Source organism: Taeniopygia guttata, chromosome 1 (genome assembly GCF_048771995.1).
Source record: "Taeniopygia guttata chromosome 1, bTaeGut7.mat, whole genome shotgun sequence".
NCBI lineage: Eukaryota > Metazoa > Chordata > Aves > Passeriformes > Estrildidae > Taeniopygia > Taeniopygia guttata.
This window is the reverse complement of record NC_133024.1, coordinates 18,486,207-18,511,620: the sequence shown is the minus strand read 5'-3', so window position 1 is coordinate 18,511,620 and position 25,414 is coordinate 18,486,207. Positions and strand designations below refer to the sequence as shown.

General features: G+C 46.0%; 1 protein-coding gene across 2 annotated transcripts in view; it reads left to right on the top strand.

Annotated features, from left to right (window-relative positions):
• The window catches only part of RAB6A (RAB6A, member RAS oncogene family), a 42,221-nt gene extending 18,079 nt beyond the window's left edge, over window positions 1–24,142 (top strand). The window contains 7 exon segments of one of the 2 annotated variants that reach the window (NM_001402576.1): window positions 6,784–6,842; window positions 9,296–9,349; window positions 10,892–10,997; window positions 12,791–12,902; window positions 13,620–13,713; window positions 18,927–18,993; window positions 21,119–24,142. In NM_001402576.1, the coding sequence (NP_001389505.1) occupies window positions 6,784–6,842; window positions 9,296–9,349; window positions 10,892–10,997; window positions 12,791–12,902; window positions 13,620–13,713; window positions 18,927–18,993; window positions 21,119–21,183 (557 nt within the window). In that variant the 3' untranslated portion in view covers window positions 21,184–24,142. 2 annotated transcript variants of the gene reach the window in all.
• The last annotated feature ends 1,272 nt before the right edge of the window (window positions 24,143–25,414 follow it).

Here is a 25,414-nt window from a genome sequence, read left to right as displayed (position 1 = left end):
TTTCAATAGTGCTTTTAATTAAAAGGCAAAATAAAAGCTTTGTTGTGGTGGTGACCTGAAAAGAAATGAAGGATTGGCAGGGATTCATTGGTCTAAACAGGCCAGCTGCAGTTGTTTGACATTGTTATTGATTGTGTCTGCCTTTCTAGAGTTCCTTTTCGAGGTAGGATGCCATAAAACCTCCACAAATAAACTGCCAAAAACCCCTTTTGGAGGTGGTTGCTCTGCTGCTGTCTGTCCTCATTTCCCCTACAGTCATGGACAAGCTGCTGCCAGCAGCATCCTTGTGGCTATTTTTCATTGCAGGAGGCTCAGAGCGGGTTCTGCAGCCTGTGTCTAAGTTCTTGGAGGGCTTCGCCTTATTTTGGGGCTGAGGTTTGCCATGTGGGTGTTGTCTGCAGCCTGTGAGAGCTGCTGGATCCCCATTGCTGGAGGGATTTAAAGCCCTGTGTATGCAGCGCTTGGGGCCATGGGTTGGTGATGTTCTTGGCAGTGCTGGAGGAACGGTTGGACTCCATGATCTTGGAGGGTTTTCCCAAGTAAAATGGCTCTATGATTTGTTTGCTTGCATTTTGGAAGTATCCTTGTGGATACTACAAAACGTGTCCTGAGCTGCCAAAGAAATACCTAAATACCAATATTTGGCACCAGCACATTGTGTGCAGGCTCCTCACTGGCCTGTGGTTCTGTGGGAAGCAATGCAGCTGCAAATGTCCTTTGTCAGAGGAGCTGCTAATAATAAAAGAGAAGGACTAGGAGTGCTGGAATTGTGCTGAGGGGACTTGGTGTTCCGAGGGTGCTCCCTGTGCTCCACGCCCTCCGAGCTGGGCGAATCCACGCTCTTGTCTGATCTCCGTGTTTGATCTCTGCCACGAGCTCCAGGCCATTGTTTGTCCCTCTTGGAATGGGTATCAAACCCAGAATCAGCTAAAATCAAGGTGAGTTGTTCTCTGGGAGGAATGAAGTCAGATATATTTAAGGTAGAAAGTGATGGAGCATCTCTCAAATTCAAAAAGCAATATAAAACAAACCTAAATTGTTCCCTGTTTTTCTGGGTCTTGTTTCCCCGGATATTCTACATTAATTTCCTAAACAGAATCTTAAATAATGAAGCACATTTGTATAATAGGACCACAGTATAATTTATAACCTAGATCTTTAACTAGGTTGGGAATACATTATCTTAAAAGGCGCTGTTTGAACCATTTTGTTTATACTACTTAGAGGGATCCATGCATGGATTTCAAGAAGGTTTGTATTTTTCTACTAATTTTAGTTTTTCTTGATTTAAAAAAATATATTGAGGAATGGAAACTGTGAGGAAACACTGAAAACTGTGAGGAATTGGCTTAGGTGGTCCTTTGGTCTGATCTCATCTCCCATCAGGAAAGAAATGGCAGAATAAAATAGGTTTGACAATAGAGCAGGAGTGGAATCAATAGTGAAAAAAAAAAATCAGGATAAAAAATCCTTTCATTAGAGCAAGGAGATGAGACCTCCTCAACTGTGCCTCTGCTCCCTGGAACTAGACTGGATTCTATCCTCCAAGTTCCTTACTGTGATTGAGACAAATTTCACCTGACTGAGAATTCCTTGGATGAATGCAGTCTGCTGGCTCTGCCAGTGCCTTTAGATAATGAATGAGTTTGGTTTCTCGCTTTGAGGGAACCAGGTGAAATTTCCATAGTTTGACAGCGAATAGCAGAGGAGGATGGCGGGGGGTGTTTTTATTTTTTTAAAAGAAGCTGCTTTAATCACTTTAATACAGCATTTCTGTTTCCAGTGCTGGTAATGACATACCTAAAAATATTCTTACTGGCTCATATAGATCATTAAAAATCAACTCTGTGTATCTTCCTTTTGGGGCTTCTTTTTAAACACAAATCTAAAAATGGTTCTGAGGCATTCATAATTCAGTACATCATTCTTAGCAATGCTTTTCTTTTTGTGCCTTGGGTTAGTTTTTTGGTTTTTTTACACAGCAAAATAATTCCAGTGAAGATTTTGAGGTGAGCTTATGTATGAAAAAAAGTTGTAGTGTCACTGGGGTTTATCCTTCAATCAAATCTGAAAGGAGTCATGCAAAGGGCAAGTGAAATTTTGGGATTACACAGTGAGGAGAAGGCTTTCCTCATCTTCCTCCCTTTACCTCTGGCTTTCAGCAGGCTGGATCTCTTAGCCAAGGCTGCTTCTGAGAGCTGGGAGAGGCCAAGAGCAGTTTTCCAGTTGAACAGTCTGGACGTGTTGATCACTTTTAGGGTTATTTTGATTTAAAGATAACTCTTGGGGTTTTTTTTCCTGATTACTGATGCTTTGAAAGCTCTGAACAACCACTAGGATGAAGTCATTGATTTAAATGTGGCTTCTCCAGAAGAATCCTTGGAGAGGTTGTGAATCTCTAGTATGATATGACTAAGAAAATGAGAGGGGCATGTCAGACTGGTTCCTTGTGCATCACACAGTCCAAGTGGCACAACCCCAATTCCTTTTCTTTGCAGGTCACTCCTGGCTGGTGCCTGAGCCCTTTGCAAATTCTGGCAACAAATTACCTTCTAATCCCATGCTGGCAGGGAGGTGATTTGTGTCATCTGAGGGGTCTGGGCCCTCCTCCCCAGTGCCTCGTTAGAGCGTTCCACACGTGCTGTGGGAACCCACCATGGATCCGTGTCCCTCCTGGGGCTGCTACTGGTGGGAGCTCACCATGGATCCGTGTCACTCCTGGGGCTGCTGCTGGACACACGGATCAGGCAAAGGGCAGGCAAAAGGCAGCCTGCAAGAACCTGATGGAGCGACCTTGGAATGTCTCCAGCGGCCGCTGTTGGATCAAAGTGGCTGGAAGCACGAGATCAGCGTATTGATTCTATCTTGCAGCTGAGTTCTCATCCCTGCCAGGCAGTGGCTCCAGGCTCCCAGACAAAAGGGATCGACCAGGGTGACTCCATGAGCTGAAGGCTTGGAATTCAGCCCTCCTGGTTCATGGCTATTCCGCTGATAGGATCTTCACAACTTCCCTCTCAGACATCTCTGGGCACTTGGCTGTTTGCTGCCACAGTTCAGTTGCTGATTCAGGAGGGTGTCGGTGTTTGGGCATCTCCTGGTTTCTGTGCTGAACCAGTGATCAAACCTTTCCTTTTAGGAGTTTCCTAATTTTATCTATCAGAACAGCCATTTTCTTCTTGTCCCAGAATATATGGCAGCTCTGCAGCCTTGCAGAATTCATGGGGATGGGGTGAGCAGCCAGTTCATGATGGGAGCCACTAGATCCAGATTCTTCCAGAGCTGATCCAGCTGAAGAAAACCATCTAAGCCAGTCAGATCCAAGCTTAAAAATCCCTGTTGCAGCTGGATCCCTTCAGAAGTGTACATTGATAGTTAAGATGATAGGAGGTGCTCAGAAGGCTGGAGCCAGGATGGGAGAGCTGGGGGTGTTCACTTGGAGAGGAGAAGGCTCCAGGGAGAACTCAGAGCCCCTTGCAGCACCTAAAGGGGCTCCAGGACAACTGGAGAGGAACCTAGGACAAGGGATGGAGGGACAGGACACAGGGAATGGCTTCCCGCTGCCAGAGGGCAGGGAAGGATGGGATATTGGGAAGGCATTCCTCTCCGTGAGGTTGGAGAGGCACAGGGTGCCCAGAGAAGCTGTGGCTGTCCCTGGATCCCTGGCAGTGTTCAAAGCCAGGTTGGACAGGGCTTGGTGCAACTTGGGATAGTGTCAGGTGTCTCTGCTGGTCTTCAAGGTCCCTTCCAGCCCAAAATCTTCTAGGATTTTATAATCACAGCACTTACTTAATGTTTGAAGCACAAGTGTGTGATTAGGAGCTGTTTGATGTGGATTTTGTTGGATGGAAGGCTGGAAGGAGTCAAGAATTCATCTGGTGAAGCCGTTGTTCAGCCTCTTAATGACAGAAAAATGTCCATCATGTCAGGCTTGGTGTTGAAACAAATGGTTTCTTTCGTTAATCACTTCTTTACTGGCTTCCCTCCTCTTCAAAAGATGCTTGGATATAAATTTGTAGAGTGGAGTGACACTGACAACTTTGCGTGCCAAAGAAGGGAGGAGAATCCACTGCCCAGATGAATTAGTTATTTTGAGGTTCAGTTTCCCAGTTCTGTGCCCTTCCTGCTTGGATTGTGGTTGGACTCAGCTTTTAGCTGCTAGGTCTTGATCTGCAGAGGGAAAAGTGGCTGACAACTTTCCCTGAGCAGTAAGTCACTTGTGCCCCTCACCTTTCAGCTGCTTGCTGTGAACTCTGCAAGCTGCCTGGTTTTTTGCCAAAAATTCCTTCTCAGTTCCTGAATTGTTTGAGATTTTCCCTCGCTTCCTGTAGCTGTCAGTGTGTCCAGTCACAGCAAACCCCATTCCCAGCATTTCCTCCCCCCACCTCTGTCCCTCCAAGGATGTGATATTGACCTTTTTCTTGGAGTTGTTCCAGCAGCATACCAGGAATATTTTTGCCTAAAGGGTATTTATTGCATTGCTGACTAATGCTGCCCTGGACGTACTTGTGTGTGGAAATTTTTCCAAGAGATTAAATGAACTCATTAGATTAAAAAAAAAACCCAAACCAACATCTTAATGAAACAAAGCTGAAGTCTTGAGTATCTTATCTGTTCCTTGGGCTATGACCCCCAGATTGCTTATCCAGTTGTTTCCCATCTGGATTTTAAGTAGCTGGTTGTTCTTGTCTCTGTGTACTACCTTGTTCTGCTTCTCCCTGCTGAGCTTCATTTGCCTCCTGAGGTCATTTTGGCATTTTCCAAGATGAATTTGAATTCTGAATCTGTCCTCTCCCTTGCTTGCAGTCACTCCCAAATTAATGGCTTCTGGGAATTCGAGGAACATACAGCCAGCAAGGCAGAACAGAAATTAGAGATACAGTGGCAACTGTGGGCTATCATGCCTGCCAGGATTTCTAAAAGGAGTCACTTTGGGTTTTTTAAAAGGAGAAATGGCAATGCCTCAGTATTGATGGAATTAAAACTTTGAGCAGTTGGTGTTAATACCATCTTGATCTGCTGCCTGTCAACATAAACCAGGGTCTGTTCAGAGAAGAAATGTCTTGGAACTAAGTCCGTTAGGATGCTCTCTCCAAATGTTGGTTGAAGAGATATTTAAATATAAACAAGCCAAGCAGTACTTTATTTTCCCCCTCTTTTTGTGAAACGAGTGAAGGTAGGGTAGGGAGACTTCAGGAATAAACAGAATATGTTCATATTTTATGTTTTGTGGACAGATCCCGTCCAAGACGTGGCACTCGGAAGGGAAAAAAAATCTGGAACACTTTATTGTCCTTCAGGGGTCGTGAGTTACCAAAGTAAATAATTTCCTGGGTGAGACTGGACCTGTGAAGAGTTAAATGTGGCTGTTTGCATCAGTGGCCACGTGAGGAAAACCAGCTTGTTTGTGATGCTGCAAATCAATTCCTGGGATTCAGCCTGTGCTGCAGCAGGAGGGGATTGGGTTTGCTTCTCTGTGTCTCCTGAGGATTGTCACTGGGCCTGGAATGAATCCCTCCTCCCCTCACAGCAGCTCCTGGCTGTTTGTCCTGCACCAGCTCTAGCTGTTCAGCACATCCATGGGACAAGTCTGAGTAAGGGATTCAGGAATCATTCCCATCTGAGATGTGCTGCTTCCAAAAACCTACTCAGAGAAGGGAGTATTTGCTCTGCCTTTGTGAAGGCAGCTTTTTAACTTGGAAACCTGATTCTACCTCCGGAGCAGAATATGTTAGAAATTCACATGGGAATTCAGATTTTGACTTGGGAAAATGTCACCTCTCAGATTCCTGTTTGTTTAGCCCTTTTTTCAGGGTTAAATGAGGATGAAAATGCTGCTTAGTGGGATTCTGGAGATTTTGGTGACACTCCTGTGTTAAGATCTAAAACAAACAGACAAAAGCCCCGCAAAACTCACCCCAGAAATCATAGAATGGTTTGGGTTAGAATGGACCTTAATCTTGCCTTAAATCCTTGTGTTCACTGGATGGCCACCCTGGCAAAGAACTGAAATCCTTGGAATATTGCTTGGGGAACACAAGCTCTGTCTCGAGCACTGTTTCTTACCTTTTATCTGCACATGCAGTGTTTGGTGTCCAGCACAAGTCACACAGTTCCTCTCCTCTGCCACTGGGAGATGGCAAATTCCAGCTGCAGTTAGGTTGGAAAAAACCCTGGGAGGCGATGCTGCCCTGAGAAACTTCAGTTGCTTCCTAAATTACTGGCCTACAATTAAGAGGATTTTTACACATCAAAATGAGGCAGCTGGAGATGTTCCAGTTCCTGTGGATCTTGCTGATCCCTCCAGGTAAAGATACAGGAGAAGGAAAAAGCCTATAAAGTATGAGTTAGGCTTTGGCCTAGCTCTGCTGTGGTGTTTGTCTTAGAGGAGTAGAAAAATAAGTGTTGTGAGGATGATGGGGTCTGAGAGTGAATAAATCCCATGTTTTACAAGTGAGAAGAGCTTTTTGTTGCTAATAATTAGTTATGGGGGCTGTTATCATTCAATGCAACTAAAATTACTGAATGACTTGGTAGAAAACAGAGCAGTGAAATTAATTTTCATCTCAAATCATAAATATTTAAGGGTAAATCTGATGATTGGGAATGATACAGGAAAAAAATAGTGACTTTACAATTGTAAAGTCAAATAACTGCTCTTGTCCTTGTGGGGAGTTTAAGAGCACATGATGGATGTATAGGACACAGTAAACCGTTTTTAAATCACTTGCTTAAAACTTGCTCTGAAATTGGTCCTTGAATCCATGGTTTTTTCTCTTCTTTTAGTGGGGAAGACTTCCTTGATCACCAGGTTCATGTATGACAGCTTTGACAACACCTACCAGGTAAATGAATACATATTTTTGTCTTGTGTAAGAATCCTCTGCTGCCTTGTCTTCCATTGCAGGAAGAGTCATTCCAGACAAGTTGGGGCACTGACCATGGACTTGCCAATTGTAAAATCTTAATTTTAATCACCAGCCAGAGTGGCACTTCTGGGTTGGATGCTGCTCTAGGAGTTTACCCTGCTGCTTGCAGCAGGATGAGCTGTGGTTCTAAAGGAATACCCAAAGCACAGCCAGGGAATAGCAGTTGTTAAGTCTGCCAGGGTTTGGTTTTTTTGCCTCCACCATTTTCTGCCAGACTATCACAGATCTAATGCCTATGTGTGGATAACATAACAGTTGCCCAGCTCTTTTAAACAACAAGTTGGCACAAGCTAGAAAATAATAAAAAATGTAAAAAAAAAAAATTAAGATGTTTACAAAACAATTTTACAAATTAGCACAGAGCAGTCCAGGAGAACACTCAGTGTTGCCTGCTCCCAGAATTCAGATATAAAAGTACTTCAGTTTCCTGAAGTGTGTCTCCTCCAAGCAGAACGTGTTTCCATGACTTGGTTACAGCTAGTGATGTTCTGGATACACGAAACTGAGAAAAATCTCTTCCCTTGTGCCTGGGAAGGTTTTTTTAGGGGGGCGGGTGGAGGAGGTAATTAAAAAAAAAAAGGAAAACGTGATTCTCCTTTTCCTCAGTGTCTATCCAAGGATCTCATCAAACTGAGAGATTTCCCTCCTGCTTCCTTCAGTAATTCTCCTTTCTGCTGCTAGGAAAAACGAAATGGGAAGTTCTCCCTGAGCTGTGGGAAGAGCCACGTTTCCACAGTGTGGGAGGGTTGGAGCACACGTCACTGCTTCCTCCCAGATTCCTCCCACTGTAATTACATGGACATTGAAGGCAGTTCTTTTATTTAAGCTGAGATTTTATCCTCCCCCCAGTATTTTTCTTTTAGGAGTGCTTCTTTTCCTTACTGAGTTTGTGTCCCAGTTCTTCCTTGAGGAGGTTTCACCCTGTGTGCTTTAGGATGTCGCCATGGAAAGGTGGTCTGATGTAATACATTAAATGATTGCAAAACCAGTGAGTGATACTTACAACAGTGAGAAATCCTAAGGGCTTCCAAGATAACTTGGATTTAGGCATCAGTGCCGCCTGCCCAGTTTGGATGTTAATGGGGTTGGGTCAGAGCCATTCATCCAAACCCCTTGATTTTCCTGGAGTTGTGCCCGAGGTGGGGCCATACCCCTCTAGTGTGTGCTGTAGCTGGAAGAAGGAATCAGTCACAAAGCTCCAGGAATTTGGCCAGAATCACACTGCCTGTTGGTGTCAACCCAAACCAGACATTTTTGGATGCCCAGGATTCTCTAGAGACCCCCGAGACCCCACTATTAATGCACCTGATCATGAGTATCTGAAGCAGGAGGTGAGTTCAGGGATGATCTACTTGTTCTGGACGTTTCTGGCAGATTTTTGAATGCATATTTTTCTGAAACCTATAATTTGAACATGGGGTTTTTATGTTCAGCTGTTAAAAATAGAAAGCTGCCATTTAGTAAAATCCGTGCTGTGCATTGGATTCCTTCTGCTCACTGCTGGATGAGAGGAATTCAGCTGTGTCCCTCTGTCTTATCAGTAAGGACTTGCTGTGCTGTGTCAGAAACCCAAACATCTGCAATAAAGCCATGTGATTGGAGGTGTTTATTTTACCAGGAGTAATTTCTCTCCATGGACATGCTGGGAATGATTTCCTTTGTGCTGTGGCCCTACATGTCGCATACCATAGAAGATCTGTTTTAGTAAAAGTCTGGTATATTGAGCATGCTGGAATCCACTCCTTGATAGTGCTGCTTCCCTGTGTTGGTAGGACAGGCTGGGAGAGGAGAAGGCTCCAGAGAGACCTCAGAGCCCCTTCCAGTGCCTAAAGGGGCTCCAGGAGAGCTGGAGAGGGACTAGGGACAAGGGGGAATGGCTTCCCACTGCCATTAAGATGTTCTCCAGGAAGCTCCCGCTGGTGTTGGGAAGTTTGGGTGCAGCTCTGCTACTTTAGGATGGACCAAGCTTTAGTTAGGGATCATGTAGGTGTCTGCCTTAATCTGCCTGGAAGAGTGAAGATCCATGGACATATTTGGCACTTGGGAAGAAGGCACTGTGCCCATATATCCTGGTTGAGCTGGGGGACACCAATTTGTCACATGCATAAAAATCCCTGCTGCTACCCAAATAAATGTGTGGATTAAACTGTCAATATGCATGAACTGAAGTCAAGCTTAAAACCTTTTGTGCTTTAAGGAATTGTTCTGGTCATGGATATATTAAAGAGATTGCTTATTGAATCAAGCTGTATCTTAAAAATAAGAAGCCCAACCTGTTTTTCTTGCAGCTTCTGCTGCTCCCCTGAAAATCACTACAGGTGTTCTGACATTTTTTTTTAAGGGCTCTTGGTTTTCTCATCTCTTTACAGGCAACAATTGGCATTGACTTCTTATCGAAAACCATGTACTTGGAGGATCGAACAGTGAGTAAAATTTTGTTGCTTTTCTCTGTGAACAGTAGGAATGAAGATCAGCATCTGGTTTTTGTGCAGCCCACACTTCTGAGATCACTGGGAAGCACAAGCTGAGCCTTCATCTCCCAGCTGCTTCCAGGCTGAGGCGTGCTGTGGAGACACAGCAGTGGGGATAAGAAATTTAGTGTCATCCTCTGTGAAGAAAGAGATGATACAGATAATTTGAGGGGTGAATGATGGTGGGAATCTGGAGAAAGGGGAACCATGCTTAACCCTTTAGCTTTTGATGCCACAAGACAGGTAAAATACAAATTTCCAGATGTGGCCAGTTAATAGCTGGGTCCATCTTCTTAGTACTCCTTGTTTAAAAAGAAGGTGGCCTCTGATGAGTTCACAGATGAGACTTGTTTCCTTGCTTGGTGCAGTTTTAGCTCATCAAGTGAAATCACTCCTCTGTGCAAGCAAAGCTGTGGTTTAAAATGAGCTCAGATTCTTAATTAAGAAATTCAGCCTCGGTTCAGCTATTTGCAGAAACAAAATTGCAGTGCTGCAGAAGCTTGTGGTACTGGATAAACTCCCAATAAATGGGATTGGATAAAGCCCCAGTAAATGGGTTTTCATGGAAAGTGCCTGAGGATTGAGATGTGCTTTCCATGGCCCAGCTGGCTCTTGCACACCTTGCCAAACACATTGCTTTTAGCGTGTCTTGCCTTTTCTTCCAGAGCCTTGCTGGTAAGAGCCATTCAGCCTCTCTGTGCATGTTACTTTGCAGTTTAGAGTTACAACAAGCATTTTATCCTTGAAAAACGGACATGAGTAGCCTTTCCAGCTTTTCCACCAGCAACCATCCTTCATGCTGCTGGAGGTTGCCTGTGTGAGTCCTGAGGAAGGAGAGCAGAGCATGAATTTCTCCTGTAGGGAGAACTGCAGGTGAACATTTCAGAGAATCACTGAGACTGGAAAGCCCTCCAAGATCAAGTCCAGGCATCCCCCAGCACTGCCAAGGCCACCACTAACCTACATCCACACACTTCTGAGCACTTCCCGGGATGGTGATTCCATCATTTCAGCTGTAGCTTTCTTGTTGGTCCTCTCAGTTTGGAAGCTGAGCCATTCCACTCCCCATCTTTTGGAAGGGAAGCATTTTTTGGGAAGCTGCACCCCCCCCCAGTTTGGCTGCTGTTATCCCTTGGGAGTGATTGCTGTAGGGAGCCAGTGTCCTCCTGCTCCCAGTCCCCATGCACCTCCTGCATGAGTTTCTCCTTTTTATTTAGCTATTTTTTTGGGAAAAAAAAAAAAAAAAGAAAAAAGTAAAACATTTCTTTACTCTTTTATTTTTAGTGGCAGTTTGGCTTTTTTAATTTTCTCCCACCCACAGATCAGGTTGCAGCTGTGGGATACTGCGGGTCAGGAACGTTTCCGTAGCCTCATTCCCAGTTACATCCGTGACTCTGCTGCTGCTGTAGTAGTTTACGATATCACAAGTAGGTATTTTGCACTGGGTTTGACCTTTTTTCTTATTTTTCTTGCTTGTTTGACTGATTTTGTTAGGTACGGTTGCAATTATGGGACACAGCAGGTCAAGAGCGGTTCAGGAGCTTGATTCCTAGCTACATTCGTGACTCCACTGTTGCAGTTGTTGTTTATGATATCACAAGTGAGTGGGGGGAATTCTGCATTTCTAATACTCTGCCCTTTTCATCCTCTAGCTTAGCTTTGCATGTCCTCTCACGTCATCTGCTTGGGCTTCATTCTGGCATGACAAAAACGTGGTTTCTTTGCTTGTTTCACACAAGCCCTGTGGTTGCTGCTGTTGTAGTGTATAAACTGTCTCACAAAATGCCATTTTAACCCTTCCCTACCCCATTTTCTTCAGTCCTCCAGTCCTGCCTGCTCTCGTTGCACTCTTCCATCTGCCTTTCGGTCATAACATCACCTGTGACTTTTGGTCTTCATGTCCATGGGTATCTGAATTCTCAAACTGGAGGCTTTTGTAGCTTGCTCCACTTCATTCACCCTCCCCCACCAAATGAAATCTGGGCACGGGCTGGCGGGGAGAACGCATTAACATCACATTTTCCTTGGAATCAGCCACTCTCATATGCTGCAAGATGTAAAACTTACTACTAAACTCTTACCCTTTAACAATTGCTCTTTCATTCCTTACTAAGGTATGTACATTTTTGTCAACTAAAATATTAGTGCTTCTTCAGCCCTGCTCCTTCTGTCCCTCCCCTCAGTCCAGAAACCCCTTAACTTAGCAGTTCCTGCACTGACAAAGAGCAGAAATTCTATTTTAGGGGATCTAAACCTTCAGACAATTTCAGTTCTAAACCAGGATTGACTGAGAACAATGGCCTAATTCTACACAAATGCATAAGGTCTTGTCCTTTGATTTATAAATACTAGAAGATTACAGCCAGGAATAGGGGCTTTACCTAGAAAAGCTCTAATTGTTAAAAATGGCACTTTCCTTTGAGCTAAAATTACAAGTTAGCTGTGAACTCTGAATTTTTTCCTGACCCAGCAAATCCAATATTGCCAAGCAGTAAAGGGAATTAAGACGCTGGCAAGTGATCAAGTCTTGGCTGTCTAGCATGCAATATATTACTTTGCAGTAGAAGCCATAAAAAAAAAATCAATACTTTTCAAGAACTGCTGCAGAGGCCCCCCCTTTTTAAGTACTGAAACTACTTTGGCTGCTCAGATGCTCTTTGTGTCACTAACTGGCAAATGCTGAGCTCTGTGGCAGCTTCCCTCCAACTCCTTTTTCCCTGTGGAATGCAACTTCTCAAGCACCATAGAGTCTGGAATCTTTACCTTGCAGCTTTTAAGGGTGTAGCATTAAATGCCTGCGAAGAGGTTAAATTTCTGCTTCTTGTTTTATGCAAAGATTTAGTAATTGTTTTGAAGGCAAGTGTTCAGTGCCATGGGAGTTGCTGCTGTCTTGTATAACCCTGGGATTCCCTAGAGAAAATAAAAAGGGATTGGTTCAAGTGTACAAAATGCAAGGCTGGGATTGAGGATTTTTGAGAAGCAGGGGAACTGTAGGAACCTCTGGAGGTGCACAAGCCATGGGCAGTGTAGAGTGCAAAAAATAATCCCCACTCCCTACAGAAAATACTTCATGTTGAACTAAAAAAATAAGGAACTGTAACCCAGTGATAAGACTTCTCATTTTAAGTGCTGTCAAAACCAAATTATAGATGGACTCAGCTCCCTGTGGGGCTTTGAACCCACCTGTAATGAAGCACTTGCCCATCTGAAATTAATGCCAGAGCTTCCGTGTCCTTTAGTGGGGGCAATTCAGGGTTCCACTCGCTGATTCTTCATCACCCTCCTCCACCGACTCCACAGAAAATGAAGCTTTTCTTTCCGAGTGCAGATGTATTTCCTGGTGAGCTGTGAGGGACACCTGCAGTGATAACCCTCTCCACTGTTCTCTGATAGATGTAAACTCCTTCCAGCAAACCACAAAGTGGATCGATGATGTCAGAACGGAACGGGGCAGCGATGTCATCATCATGCTGGTGGGAAATAAAACAGATCTAGCAGACAAGAGGTATGGGGGAATCATCCAGCTTTCAAATCCAGCTTTTCTTACTCTGCTGCTGTTTGCTCTTATTTTAAGGACTGTATTGTAATGTGTATTTTTTTTTTTTCCCCTGGAGATGGTGTGACTAGAGAAATCTCAATTTTAAACCCTCTTTCTTTTGGCTAAGCCAAGTTTCCATCACAGTGCTGTGAATGAGTTGAAAAACCATCATCAGCTTGTACAGATGTCAGGAGAAGAAGGGATTGTTGACTGCAGCCCACACCAGTGAATGAATAAAGTGGTTACAAATATTTGTTCTTAATAATGTTCTGCTTAATGGGTGGAACACATATCCAGGGAGAAACGGGACAAAATCCCTCCCAAATGAGATGGTTACACTTGGACCTTTGTTAAAACACCTTGGTTTTGATGATTATTTTGGGACTGTGATTGCTAATTGTTCAGATATAAAAGCCCTGGACAGGGATTTTGGGGGTAAACACTTGGCTGTTCTGCTGGAATGCTGATTTCTGCCTGGGTGTGCCATGGAAGTGAAGTGGTGATACCTATCAGCAGCTGTACATTCCATGCAGGAAAAAAACCCAAAACCTTTGAGTGCTTTCAGATAAATCACTTAAAGGTTTGGGGTTTTTTTAAGTGTAATAAATCTGAATTATTAAGGTATTTGTCCAGATTTGGGTTTTATGAGGTTTCTCCCCACTAACTCTGTGGTTTCTTCCCCAGACAAGTGTCCATTGAGGAAGGAGAAAGGAAAGCCAAAGAGTTGAATGTAATGTTCATTGAAACTAGTGCAAAAGCAGGATACAATGTAAAACAGGTGAGTGGCTGCTGGTAACACGCCCTCCTTGTGGGAGGAACACTTCCCTGGATCTTGGGAAGCTTTGTCAAACGGGCCAGTGGGAATTGTAGTCCATGCGCAGCAAGCAACACCTCAGAGCTGAATTGTTGGCTGAAGTTCTGAAGGATCTCTGGCCTTGCATCACATGATTTGGGACTTCCTTCCCCTTAAATAACAGGGGAGTTATGGAAGAAGCTTTGTGTGAACAGGATCACACTTTCCTGGGTTTGTGATAATCCAGATTTGCTGTTTGGACTGAGAGTGAGACACAAAGCTGGGGAAGCACAGGTCTGAAGACTGTGATTCTGTTTTAGTGAATGAAACAAACCAGTGAAGGAGGAGCATGATGGCTTAAAATGCTTCCAGTGCACAGGGAGACAGAGCAACTGCTGTTCCCACTCTGTTGGAAGGCACTGGAAGTGCCAGAAAACATTCCTGGACAGTCGGAGCTATTTATTTCTAGAAGATTATGAGTGCTTTTAAATTGGGGAAAGCAGTGAAAGGTCTTTTGAACTGATGGGGCTGCAGAAAAATGAGGGTTTATGTCCTGAGATGAGCTGTGGCTTTTTAAATCCAGACCTGGAGAAGACATAAATTCATGGGTGTCATGGTCTAAAGGGGCTCCAGGAGAGTTGGAGAAGAACTGCGGACAAGGGGTGGAGGGACAAGACACAGGGAATGGCTTCCCACTGCCAGAGGGCAGGGATGGATGGGAGATTGGGAGGGAATTGTTCCCTGGGAGGGTGTGCAGGCCCTGGCACAGGGTGCCCAGAGAAGCTGTGGCTGCCCCTGGAGCCCTGGAAGTGAACAAGACCATGCTGGATGGGGCTTGGAGCAACCTGGAACAGGGGAATGTGTCCCTGCCCATGGCAGGGGGTGGATCTGGGTGATCTTTAAGGTCCCACCCAAACCATTCTGGATTCTGTGTGTATGGATGACATTCCATGTACATTTTATATATGTAGTTACACAAATGGTTTCTGTGCAGAAGGGTACTAGGAGTGATAAAACAGGATTATAAACTACTTCATGTTCTAGACAGAGCTAAAGAGTCTGTTATTAAAATGTCCCTTGACTTTGCCTCTAAGTAGCAGAATGATTCCCTATATAATGAGATAATTATAGCAGTGTTAACTCAGAGCTGTTTCACTGCATCACCCACCATGGATGTGTTGGCTTCCAGGGTCCCCCAATTATCCTGCTACAACAGAGGCTGCCTTGTAATTAAGGTTTGGATTCTGTGCTGCAATATCTTAATGAGTGCTTAGACCTGGGGGTGTGCACCGAGAGCAGTTGCCTCACTGGGAAGAGTGATGATGATGATGGTGATGACGGAGCTCTACACTCCCTCTTTCCTTCAGGGAGCTTCTGTGCCCTGCCACATTTCCAGAGGTTCTGTAGCTAAGCCTGTGAGGGAGTTGTGGCTTTCAGGGCCAACTGGAACCCTGAGGATTTGATGGTGTGCACAGAGATGAGTGGATATTCAAAAAGAATTAAAAATGGATTTTTCTTACAAGTTTTGATCCATGTATTGTAGGCATGGAGTGGGATTCTCAAGGATTTCAAAGCTATTCTATATTCTAGAATATTTGTAACTTTCATTTTTTATTAGTTTAATAAGCAGTTGTTTAAGCAATTATCAAAGGATGAGACCTTTAATACCACCACTTAGGTAGTTCCCTGTTTCCTTGCAGCTTCTCTGCTAAATGGTGTGAATTTAATTTATAACTTAGTAATAAATTGTCTCCCAGTGAAATAGGAAAGTACAGCTGCAGAATGGATCTCCTTCCCATAACCTGTGTGAAATCCTTAATAAGCTGAATGCAAATTTGACCTTCCCATAACCGATAACTTCTCTCCACAATATATTTTGATCCTGCAGAACAATCACTGTCTCAGTTAGTTTTCCTACAGAATTTTCATCCAGAAACAGCTGAATTTCTTGTCCTGCTCGGGGAGGGAATGACTGTGACTCTTCCAGCTGCTCCTTCTCAGTGGGAATCCAGGGGACTTTTGTCCTTTAGTGCTGCTTTTAGCTTCTGGTTCATCCTTTTCCTCTGGAAGATATAGGAGGGAAGGGCACTGCCTCCAGCTCCCTGCAGATCCAGAGGGCCTGGCTTTGTGCTGGGACCCCAGTAGGTGAGATGCTCTGTACTTCCAACAGCAGCTATTCCCGTGCCAGGATCTTCCACCAGCAAGGAGGCAGAGGGAACTGTGCTGCTGCCAAGCTTTTCCTGCCATTCCCTGCGTCAGGGAAAGGGGAGAGCTCTGAGGATGGCACCTCAGTGCTGGCTGCTGTTGGATCTCTGACTGCAGAGCTGTTTGGAGTCCCCAAGGTCCTTGACACTTACTGTTCCTTCTGCCTTTGGGCAGGGAGTGTTGAAGGAAAATTGAGTGGATATTAGGGAATAAAAGCATTGGTAGTGTCATTGTGGGGTTAAACCAGTGCAGCAGAGGGGAAAAGACTGGCTTTTGGATCCTGTAAAGACTGATTGCCAAGGGAGCCTTAAGCTGGAGAAGAGAAGTAGATAACGTGGTCCTTTTAATGCAGAGAGCTGTAGTCTCTGATTCATTCTGTCAGCCCTGAATAAGCTTTAAAAGACTTTGCGATTCTCGGCACTCTGTATTTCAGTGAATCTTATTGTTAGTCCATGGATTTCATGCCCAGAATATGTCAGGGTTCATTTTGATGTCTTGTAGAAAGACAGGAGAGGGAGAGCTCTTGAATTGCTCCCTCCAGCACTACCTGGCACGCTCCATGCTGGCCCTAGAAGAGCCAGGGGATGAATATGGTCCTTGGCAGAAGAACTTTCTCACGGCAGCAGCTCTCTGAGCACAGCCCCTCTGTAGCCCTGTTCTCACAGAGCTGGGCTCTTTCTCCTGTCTTCTGATTCTTACCCATCTGATGGGCAAGAATTACCCTCAGAGCAGCAGAGAATGAGAATTAGGGAGAGATTTTTATTTGCCTTGCATTGGGGAACAGATTTCTTGCCCGGCTTTTCCATCTGGACAGTGATCCTCCCGTCCTTTCCATATTGCTGCTGGAGTGTTTATGCCTGCAGTCCTTTGTGACCCTGATCTGTTGGGATTTGTTGGCTGGAGTAGCAGGAAAGGCACAGTTTGGCAAATGACTTGAAACTGATGGTGATGAAAGAAGATGAGGCTTCTTTCCAGAGTTTTCTATCAGGAAGCAGATTGCAGAGTTGAGCACTGAAAGAGAGTTTGTGTGGCTTTTAGTCTTTCAGCTGCTGCATTTAACTCCTGCCTTGGAAAAAAAGTCCTGGATGCTCATCAATACTTGTGTCTTTATACGCACACAAACATTTAAACATGTACATGTGTGTACAGACACACACTGGCTCGGGGCTGACAACACCAGGAAGCTCAGCGGGCCCTGTGGGAAGGCTGCTTTCCAACCATCAGGAAGTTTCCCTAATTGGATTTATTCACATATGCTGGGGCTGATAAGCAGAAGGTTAATAAGAAATAAAGTTGATTTTTCTTAGTTGCCAAATTCCTATTTTTAGTCGGATAATTTAGGGGAGAAATACTGCTAAAAGCATAATTTTATTCCTGGTCTTAATGTAAAGAAAGGATTGCTGTCTTTTAAATAGCCTTTCTGTCAGCAGTGTGGTTTAAATGCAGGAATTCCAGTTGGTTCCATCAGCTGAGGATTTTTTAAAGACTCCTCACCCTTCCTCTGTGTGGGCATTCCTGCCGTTGGTTTAGGTAGAGTTTAGCATCTGGAATTTTGTTACTTCCTGGTTGGCCTGTGAGGGTTTCCCTGTGAGGTTTTCAGGGAGGCTGAAAGGTCCAGGTTAATGGCAAAGATTCACAGAAACACAGAGGGAGGCGTACTAGGATTTTTTACTTTGGAATTGTTGGCTGAACTAGTTACATCAAGTCCTGACTTCTCAGACCCATCCTTGGCTCAGATTCCAGTGTGTGCCAGATTCCTGCCAAGAAAGATCTCAGACAAACCTGGGGGCTTGCTCGTGGTGAGCTTGGAGAGGGCTGTCAAGCCAACAAAGTTGTCTTGGGATGGTGAGAGCATCACTGGGACACAGGGAGCCCAAGTGGGGAAAGCCCTTGGGCAGGAACCTGCAGGGCTGGTCAGGTACCCACATCCCTGATGTAAACAGGCTGGCAGTGGCTTGGCTGGGTTTTCTGTGGAAACTGGGTCACTGGGAATAAGTGGTTTAGCTTTGTGTCATTTGAGGAGAGGCAGGACAGCAGTGGAACACACCAGGTCTGACATCAGGCCCGCAGCACGCGATCCGGGACTCCCATGCGGCGCTGGGGATGCACTGGGAACACGGGATGGAGGGAAAGCATCCTGTGCAGAGGGGACAGGCAGCTGAATTCAGGGCACTTCTCCTGCATTATCTACAGGGTCCTCACCCAGAGGGCCCAGGAAGAGCCATGTGGTGGGAATTACAAGTCTGAACCTCAGGGGCAAAGGTAGGAAATGCAGGAGAGGGAATCGGTCCCATTCCATCTCACCTCCTTCAAGTGGAATAAAACCATTAGGAGAGTTGGGAACTCAGACCTTGCTGGGAAACTGCAGGTAGTGTTCAAGTGAGAGGCTTTGGATGCCTTTGTTCTGTGCTTTATGCCCTGAATGTGGACATAGGAAAACCATGGAGTGGGCACCAAAAAATGAGGATTAGGTTTGGCTGCGTTCCTTTATCTGTTCCATAGGAGCCTGAGTCACAGATAGGTGAGGCATGGGAGAAATCCTTTCCATGCATCCAATTTTTTGACACTCTTCCATGTGTATCAGCTTGGCTGATGTGGTGACAGGCTCCTGGATGGTGTGTTTGCCTTCAGCAGCATTTCCGTGCTCCGTGCTCCTCTGAAATCCTCTGGGGAGGTGTGAAAACCTAATTCCCACCTGCCATGGGGAGGTTGTTGGGGTCCATGGACATGCATGGCAGGTGTGGGGTGAAATGCTGGATCCCACCCATCCTGTTTTCAGAGAAGGTGCAGGAGGTTTGCTGCTTGCAGCTCTCTGATCTCCACTAACAAGAGCTGTGCTTTGCCCTTTTCTAGGAATAAAGGTTATATTTGGTGTCAGGATTTTGGGGCTGAGCAGTGTAAATAGTGCTGGGGGATGTGTTGAGTCATTGTTTGAACTGCCTCAGCCGGGGGGAGCCGTTGTTTTCATCTGTTCCCTGTGTGGTTCTTTGCAGCTTTTCCGACGTGTGGCAGCTGCCTTGCCTGGGATGGAAAGCACACAAGACAAAAGTAGAGAAGACAGTATCCTTTCTGTGCCTGTGCCAGGCGTTACCCTGCACCAGGATAATCCACTGCAGCTCCTGGACATCCCAAAGAGAGGGGGAATAGGGGCAAGTAACCTTTGAGCTGAGGAAGGAGGATTGCTAGGTTGGAAGGCTTGGGAGCAGGGGTGCTGGGGGTGAAGGCAGCAGGGGAAGGAATGGTGATCCAAAAGGATTCTTTTCTGGTTTTTGAATGTGTGGAAGGTGGGAGAAAACAGCTGCAAAGAGGTCTGAACAAAAACCCCCGTGGTTCTTGCAGAGCTGACAGAATCCAAAACCAAGCTGTCCTGGAAGGGTCCTCTGAAGCCTCTTCTCTGATCCTCCTGCTCAAAGCAAGGCTGACTCCCAGACTGAGCCAGTTTCTGCAGGTCTCATTCAGGGAAACTTGGGAAATCTCCAAGGATGGAGATCCCATAACCTCCTAGGGCAGCCTGTCACCCCAGGCAGTGTCTCTGTGGTGGGAGGGAGAAGGCTCAAATGATGGGATCAGTCTCAGCCAAGGGAAAGCAGTTGGCATGAGGGATGGAAAAGGCTTGAAAAGCTGTATGGCTGCACTGGCATCACCAGGCTGGCCAGGTGGGTCTGCTTGGAATAGCAGCTTTTCCAGGGTTGTTGGTTTTATTTGCAGCAGGGATCATGGAGTTGATAAATAGAGGAGAAATTGTGCCTTGGAGGAAGGAGGTCCCATGAACTGTGGGAGCGGGACAAGGCTGGCACTGAAATTCTATCAGAGCATCTGATGCATGGGGAAAAGAAAGGTTTGGGAAGCTGGGGATTGCAGCTGCTGAGGCACAGGCTTTGTGTGACTGGGACTTGAGTGATCAGAAATATTTTGTTATGCAGGTCCCCAAAAAGTTAATGAGCAACAATCTTTATTAATGATGGGGGGCAGAGTGCACAGACAGAGGCTGTGGCAGGGAGTTGCATCAGCAGTCTCTAAATGGGAGTGCATTTAGGGCATTGGGAACTGGGCTTCCTGCAGCCTGCAGATAGCAGGGATGGATAGGATCCTCTCTCCCAGGCAGCTGCATTAGGATTAATGGAGGCACTTCTGCAAAACAGGGAGGGTTCAAGGATCTTGACCCATTCATGTCCTGAGATGAAGCTGGGAAAGCTCATGTCAAGCATCTCCAACTTAAACACACTTTAAGCTTTAAATCAGCCAAGTGGACCAAACACTGGAGATGAATTGCCTGTCTTTTGTTTCCATTTCCATGTTTATTTTCTCCAAACCTCTTTAAAAAGCAACTTCAACCCCCTAAAGAAATAAGTTGGAAGCACCAGCTGTGTGATCTCTTTGCCTCTGTGTTCTGTGATAAGGGAGCGCTGGAGACTTGTGGTGAACAGCTCTGAGCTGGGGATTAGCATTCGAAGCTCCTCCTGGGAAAGGCTCCGTGAGGCTGTAGCTGGAGGGCATCTGCTGGGAATTCCAGCGCTGCGGAGGGAGTCGCTTATCACAGGCAGGTTGTGAGCAGCCAGCTCTGCAGTGACCTTGTGGGACATCAGCTGTCCCTGGAAGGGGGATTTCAGGCTGCTGGCAGGGCTTTGCTGGCTGCTGAAGGGAGCAGAGAGGTTTAACTGAGCAAGGATTGGTGAGGATGTCGGGCTGGCACAGCCGGAGCTCTGGGGGTGGACAGTGTGTTGGTGCCCGGGAAGTGGTGGAGCCCCCATTCCCAGCGGGATTTAAAGACGTGTGGATGTGGCACTCGGGGACATGAGATGCTGGTGGCCTTGGCTGTGCTGGGGGAGCAGGTGGGCTTGGAGATCTCAGCAGGCTCTTCCACAGCCTGAATGATTCTGTGGTTCTGCAGAAGCAGTGATTAGACCCTTCTGTGTATCCATGCATCTTGAATTCCCACAGCAAGTGATCAGTGGGGTTGCTGGGAAGAGCAGACTGGTTAGAGACACGCATTAGGGTCTGACATCTTTTCTGCTGCAAATTTCATGTGCCAGTGCCAGGGCAGGAGGGGCAGGTGAGAAACCTTTGGTTTGGAGCTGGACTTTTCCAGTATTTCAGTGGGAAGCACTGAAAATGCCATTCAAAATCCTGCTCTTGGTAGGGAAACAGAGTTGGAGATCAGTTTGCCTTAACTTCCTCCTTCCAGTGATTGACATAAAACTGGAAAAGCCTCAAGAGCAGCCTGTCAGTGAAGGAGGCTGTTCCTGCTAATACCATGTGGCTTCCACCTTTCTCCAGAACATCACTGCTTTCCCTCCCTGTCCTCTTCATTGACTGCAGTGTGAATATTGGCTTGAACCTTCCCCTTTCCGTAATAACGTATCGCAGTTCATCATCGCTGGCTGTCTCGTGGAGATGATCTTTAGCTTCACAAGCACACCCCCCCACACACACACACCCCCCAACAAAATGTCAGTGTCTTCATTATTTATAAGAAAAAAAAAAAAGCCAAAATATTCCACCGTATTCTAGGTATAACTTTAAAAAAAAACAAAAGCAAAAAAAAAAAAAAGAAAATCCAATCAAAAAAAATAGGTACAATTTCTTAATATTTGTTCCTTTTTTAATATGTTATGATATTGCACTTTGAAATGATGGCAACTGAGTAAGTTTGGAATTGGGCCTAGATGAGATGTATGTGCAGAAGAAGGCTTGCAAATCTGACCCATTGGAATTTCTCTCAGAAACTGGGAATGCGTAGACAGCAGGCAGAATCATGGGGGGAGGCAGCAGATGCCAAGGGTTGAAGGCTTATCCTTGTAATTAAAAACAAATTAACCCCAAGCTCTTAATTGCGAGTCTGCCTGGTGTCCAGACCCAGTCTGGCTTTAGTAGGGCTTGGACACCACCGGCTGCTGGAGCTGGGAATTCTCACCGAGGCAGTGGGGACACATTTCCAAGGAAGCATTACTGGGAAATACGGACGGGCTCTTTGGGATGAGTGGCTTCTGGAGGATTTGTGGGGGGAAGGAAAGGGTGGATGTGCATTAGCAAAACACTTGCAGGAAACAGGGAAATAATGTTTCAAGTGCAAAATTAATTTTCAGAGCTTTTTTTTTTTTTCCTTTTTAAGTAGAAGACCAATTAAGTGAATTATTACTGCCCAAGAGACGGGAACGTAACAGTTCAGCTGTTTGGAAGAGAAAGCATTTTGCTTCTTTGTTTCTTTAGGGGAAATATTGAAATCAGGACTGGCACTAAAACCTGCCAAAGCCGATTGAAACCTTGGAAATTTGGGAGAAAGAGGGAAGAGCAGCTGGCTGCCCCAGCAGAGGGGGAATGGCACCCGCTTTTCCAGGGCGTGGGCATAGATCGGTGGGGAAGGGGTGTTTACTTTGATCCTACAGAATCCTAGTTGAGACATCTTAGATGGAAAGGGAGGGGCTTGAGTAGGATGGAAACCAACTTCTGATTATGCAGATTTATGCCTTTATTTTTTAGCTCTTTTTTTTTTTTATTTTATTTTTATGTTCAGTCTTCCAAGTTGGTTTAGTTTGGTTCTCTAGAGCTGTATAGTTTGGTTAAATAATTAGTAATTTAGTTTTCTATGGAATTAGGCTCACAATTAACCCTTTTTTCTTTGATATTTATTTCTTGGCTTTAATTTTTTTTTACTCTTTTCAGTGCTGATTTTGTTGTTTTCCTTTGGCTGAGGAATCTGTGTAGAGCTTTGCTGATGTTGCGAGATGTAGCTACCTGAGAAACACGGAATGAAACACACTAGAAGTGCACCCTTTTAATCTTTACTAGTCATTGTGAAGTTGCTGTGTAAGTTAATAAACACAATTGTAAATACATTGTTTGCTGGGCGACTCTGGCCGAGTTACAGTGCAGGAAGGAATTCTCGAGTCTGTGTTGCGATTGCGAATTAAATGGACAATTGCAAGGGAATTTTCAGGCTCCTCCTTGGTTCTCTTCTGCCCCTCTCTCTACTATCTAAAATAACCACCTGGGGGAGAGGAAGGGAATCGTCCTCACCACCACTTTTTCCAGGAAGCGGGCATAAAAGAGTTGGAATTCTTCATTCCCGAGGTGAATGCCAGGCTCACGCCCCGCCCTGGGTTTCTAGCAACTCTGCACAACAATAACTTAAAGGCAGAACGAGATGTAAAAGTGCTTTTCTAATGCAATATTAAAGGCGAATTTTTTTGACGTGGCATGTCTTGAAATAAACATCAATGATATGTGACAAAGGATCATTCTTTATTTAAAAGAAACTCTCTGGGGGAAGGAAACCTGGCTGCTTTTCCTTTGTTGTACTGTTCTTAATCGTGCTGAAATGCTTCATCCTGCTGCTTCTTCCTTTGCTTTGGTTTGCTTTTTTCTCCTTTGGTTCTCCATGCAGCTTCTGTTGGTCCTCATTTGGCTGTTCCCCACAAGCACATCCTTTTTTTTCTAGCTTCTGATAGAACCAGCCCCCTCTCCTTCCCACAGTCCCAGGCTTTAAGCACTGGATTTAAGGAACTGGCTTAGTCCATACGGGCTGTGATGGACCAGCAGCCTGGATGCTTTTCCTGGAACACCTGAGAGCAGGTTTGTCCAGAACTCACTGGAAACAAAGGTCTGGAGAGCAGCATTCCCACAGCTCCGTCTGGGGGCTGCAGGAGCATGGACGAGCCAGGTACGTTCAGTGCATGTCCTTGCTGATAGCCTGTGCTTAACAGGGCTCAGTCCTGTCCTCATCCCAGCTCTCCAGAGAGAACACACTTCCAAGGTGAGCCCAGAAGCAACGTGGTCTTTATATTAATTTTTTTGGGGTTTTTTTTGTTGTTGTTGTTTTTTTGTTTTGTTTTCTTTTTTGCCATCTGTCTGTCAGGTTTTAGATTTTAATTTTCTTTTGCTTTGTGGGCATGGCCAGTGGAGCCATGGGGACAGGTGTTCTTAAAGCTGATTTTTGTGTGATTTTTTTGAGTGAAGGTCTCGGCTCTGTTTCTTTTCTCCTCCCTGCTCTGGCTTGTTCATTGTACAGTCCATCATGCAGCTATTCCATGCCTCACGTTTTGTCTTGATAAAAGTAGTTGAAGAAATTGTGTAAGGGGAAAAAAAAGGTTCCTTTTCTTCATGTTGGAATGTCACTGGTACCTCAGCTCTGTTTGATAATATGAACCAACAACAACAAGAGAACAAATCCTTAGTGCTTGAACGAAATAAATACCTGTCTCATTGGAAAGCTCTGGGTCTCTTCTCTCAGCACGTGCAGCGCAGCGCGGGCGGGAGGAGCAGCTCCTCGGAGGGGCTGAGGTGCTGCAGGAGGCTTTTGTGCGGGCAGGAGGAGTTTGGGGGGCTCTGTGTCACCGGGGAGGTGCTGCAGGGGTGTGTTTGCTGTTGCTGCGGTGTCTCTGCCATTGTTTCCAGCACCCAAGGAACGATGCCGGGGACGGAGCCCGGCCTCTGCCAGCTGCAGCTGTGCCTTTCTGCTCCCTTCCCGCTCCTTGCATCCAGCTGCTGCCTCTGCGCCCTTCCCAAAGGCACCTTGTGCGGCCTCACCACTGCCTCAGCTGCCCTGGCACACGGGTGCACCGAGCCCAGCTTCCCTGAGGAGGATCCTCCTCAAGCCGCCTTCCTGCTGGAGATGGCAGCCGGGTCTGCGGGGCCGGGGAGGTGAGTAAGAGATGCTCTTTGGTGAGTTACCCTTTGCTTTCCTGAAGGAGAGGATCCTGGAATCACAGCATGGTTGGGTTGGAAGGGACCTTAAAGACCAACCAGTGCCACACCCTGCCAAGGGCAGGGATACCTTCTCCTAGCCCAGGTTACTCCAAGCCCCATCCAACCTGGCCAGTAGAGAAGGGGAATTACCTGGATTTGCTGTGTGCCCAAACCTTGGTCTCTTGGTCAAGCTCTTTACCCTTAAAAAGACCATGAATAAATGGGTCGTGCAGCTGGAACGTAGTGGTGGAGATGTGCTGGAATTAGGGATATGGGAACAGTCACGTGGGGGGGACGAGTTCCTTGAGAAGGTTTTTGTCACCAGGGGGAGCTTCCCTTCCTTGTAGCCGGCACCTCCAGGTGCTGCCCTGGGTGGGAGCCTCTGCAAACACCACCTTCACCTCCTGGATTCCTCCTGGCTGCTGCCATGGGTAGCCTTGGGCTCTCACCTCCCACTGGTATCCCAATTCCCAGCTTCCCTCTGATGAAGGGGGTTTGGATGAAGCTGCAGGGACAGGGCTGCTGTGGAGCAGGGGATGGGTGGGAAGCACCCAGCAGCTCCAGAGGGTGCTCCTGGCTGCTTGCTCATGGCTGCACTGGGTCGAGCTCCCTCTCCCAGCCCGGCTCCAAAATCCAAGAGGGGGTATCTGGCTCGGGTTGGAGGGTGCTGATGGCTTCTTTGCTTGCTGGTGGGGTCAGCCCCGATTCTTCCAGGCTGGAAGAGCCGCAGCATCCACCTGGCAGCATCTGCAGAGCTGCTGCAGCAGCCAAGCCGTCCCCTCGCTGCAGTTCTGCT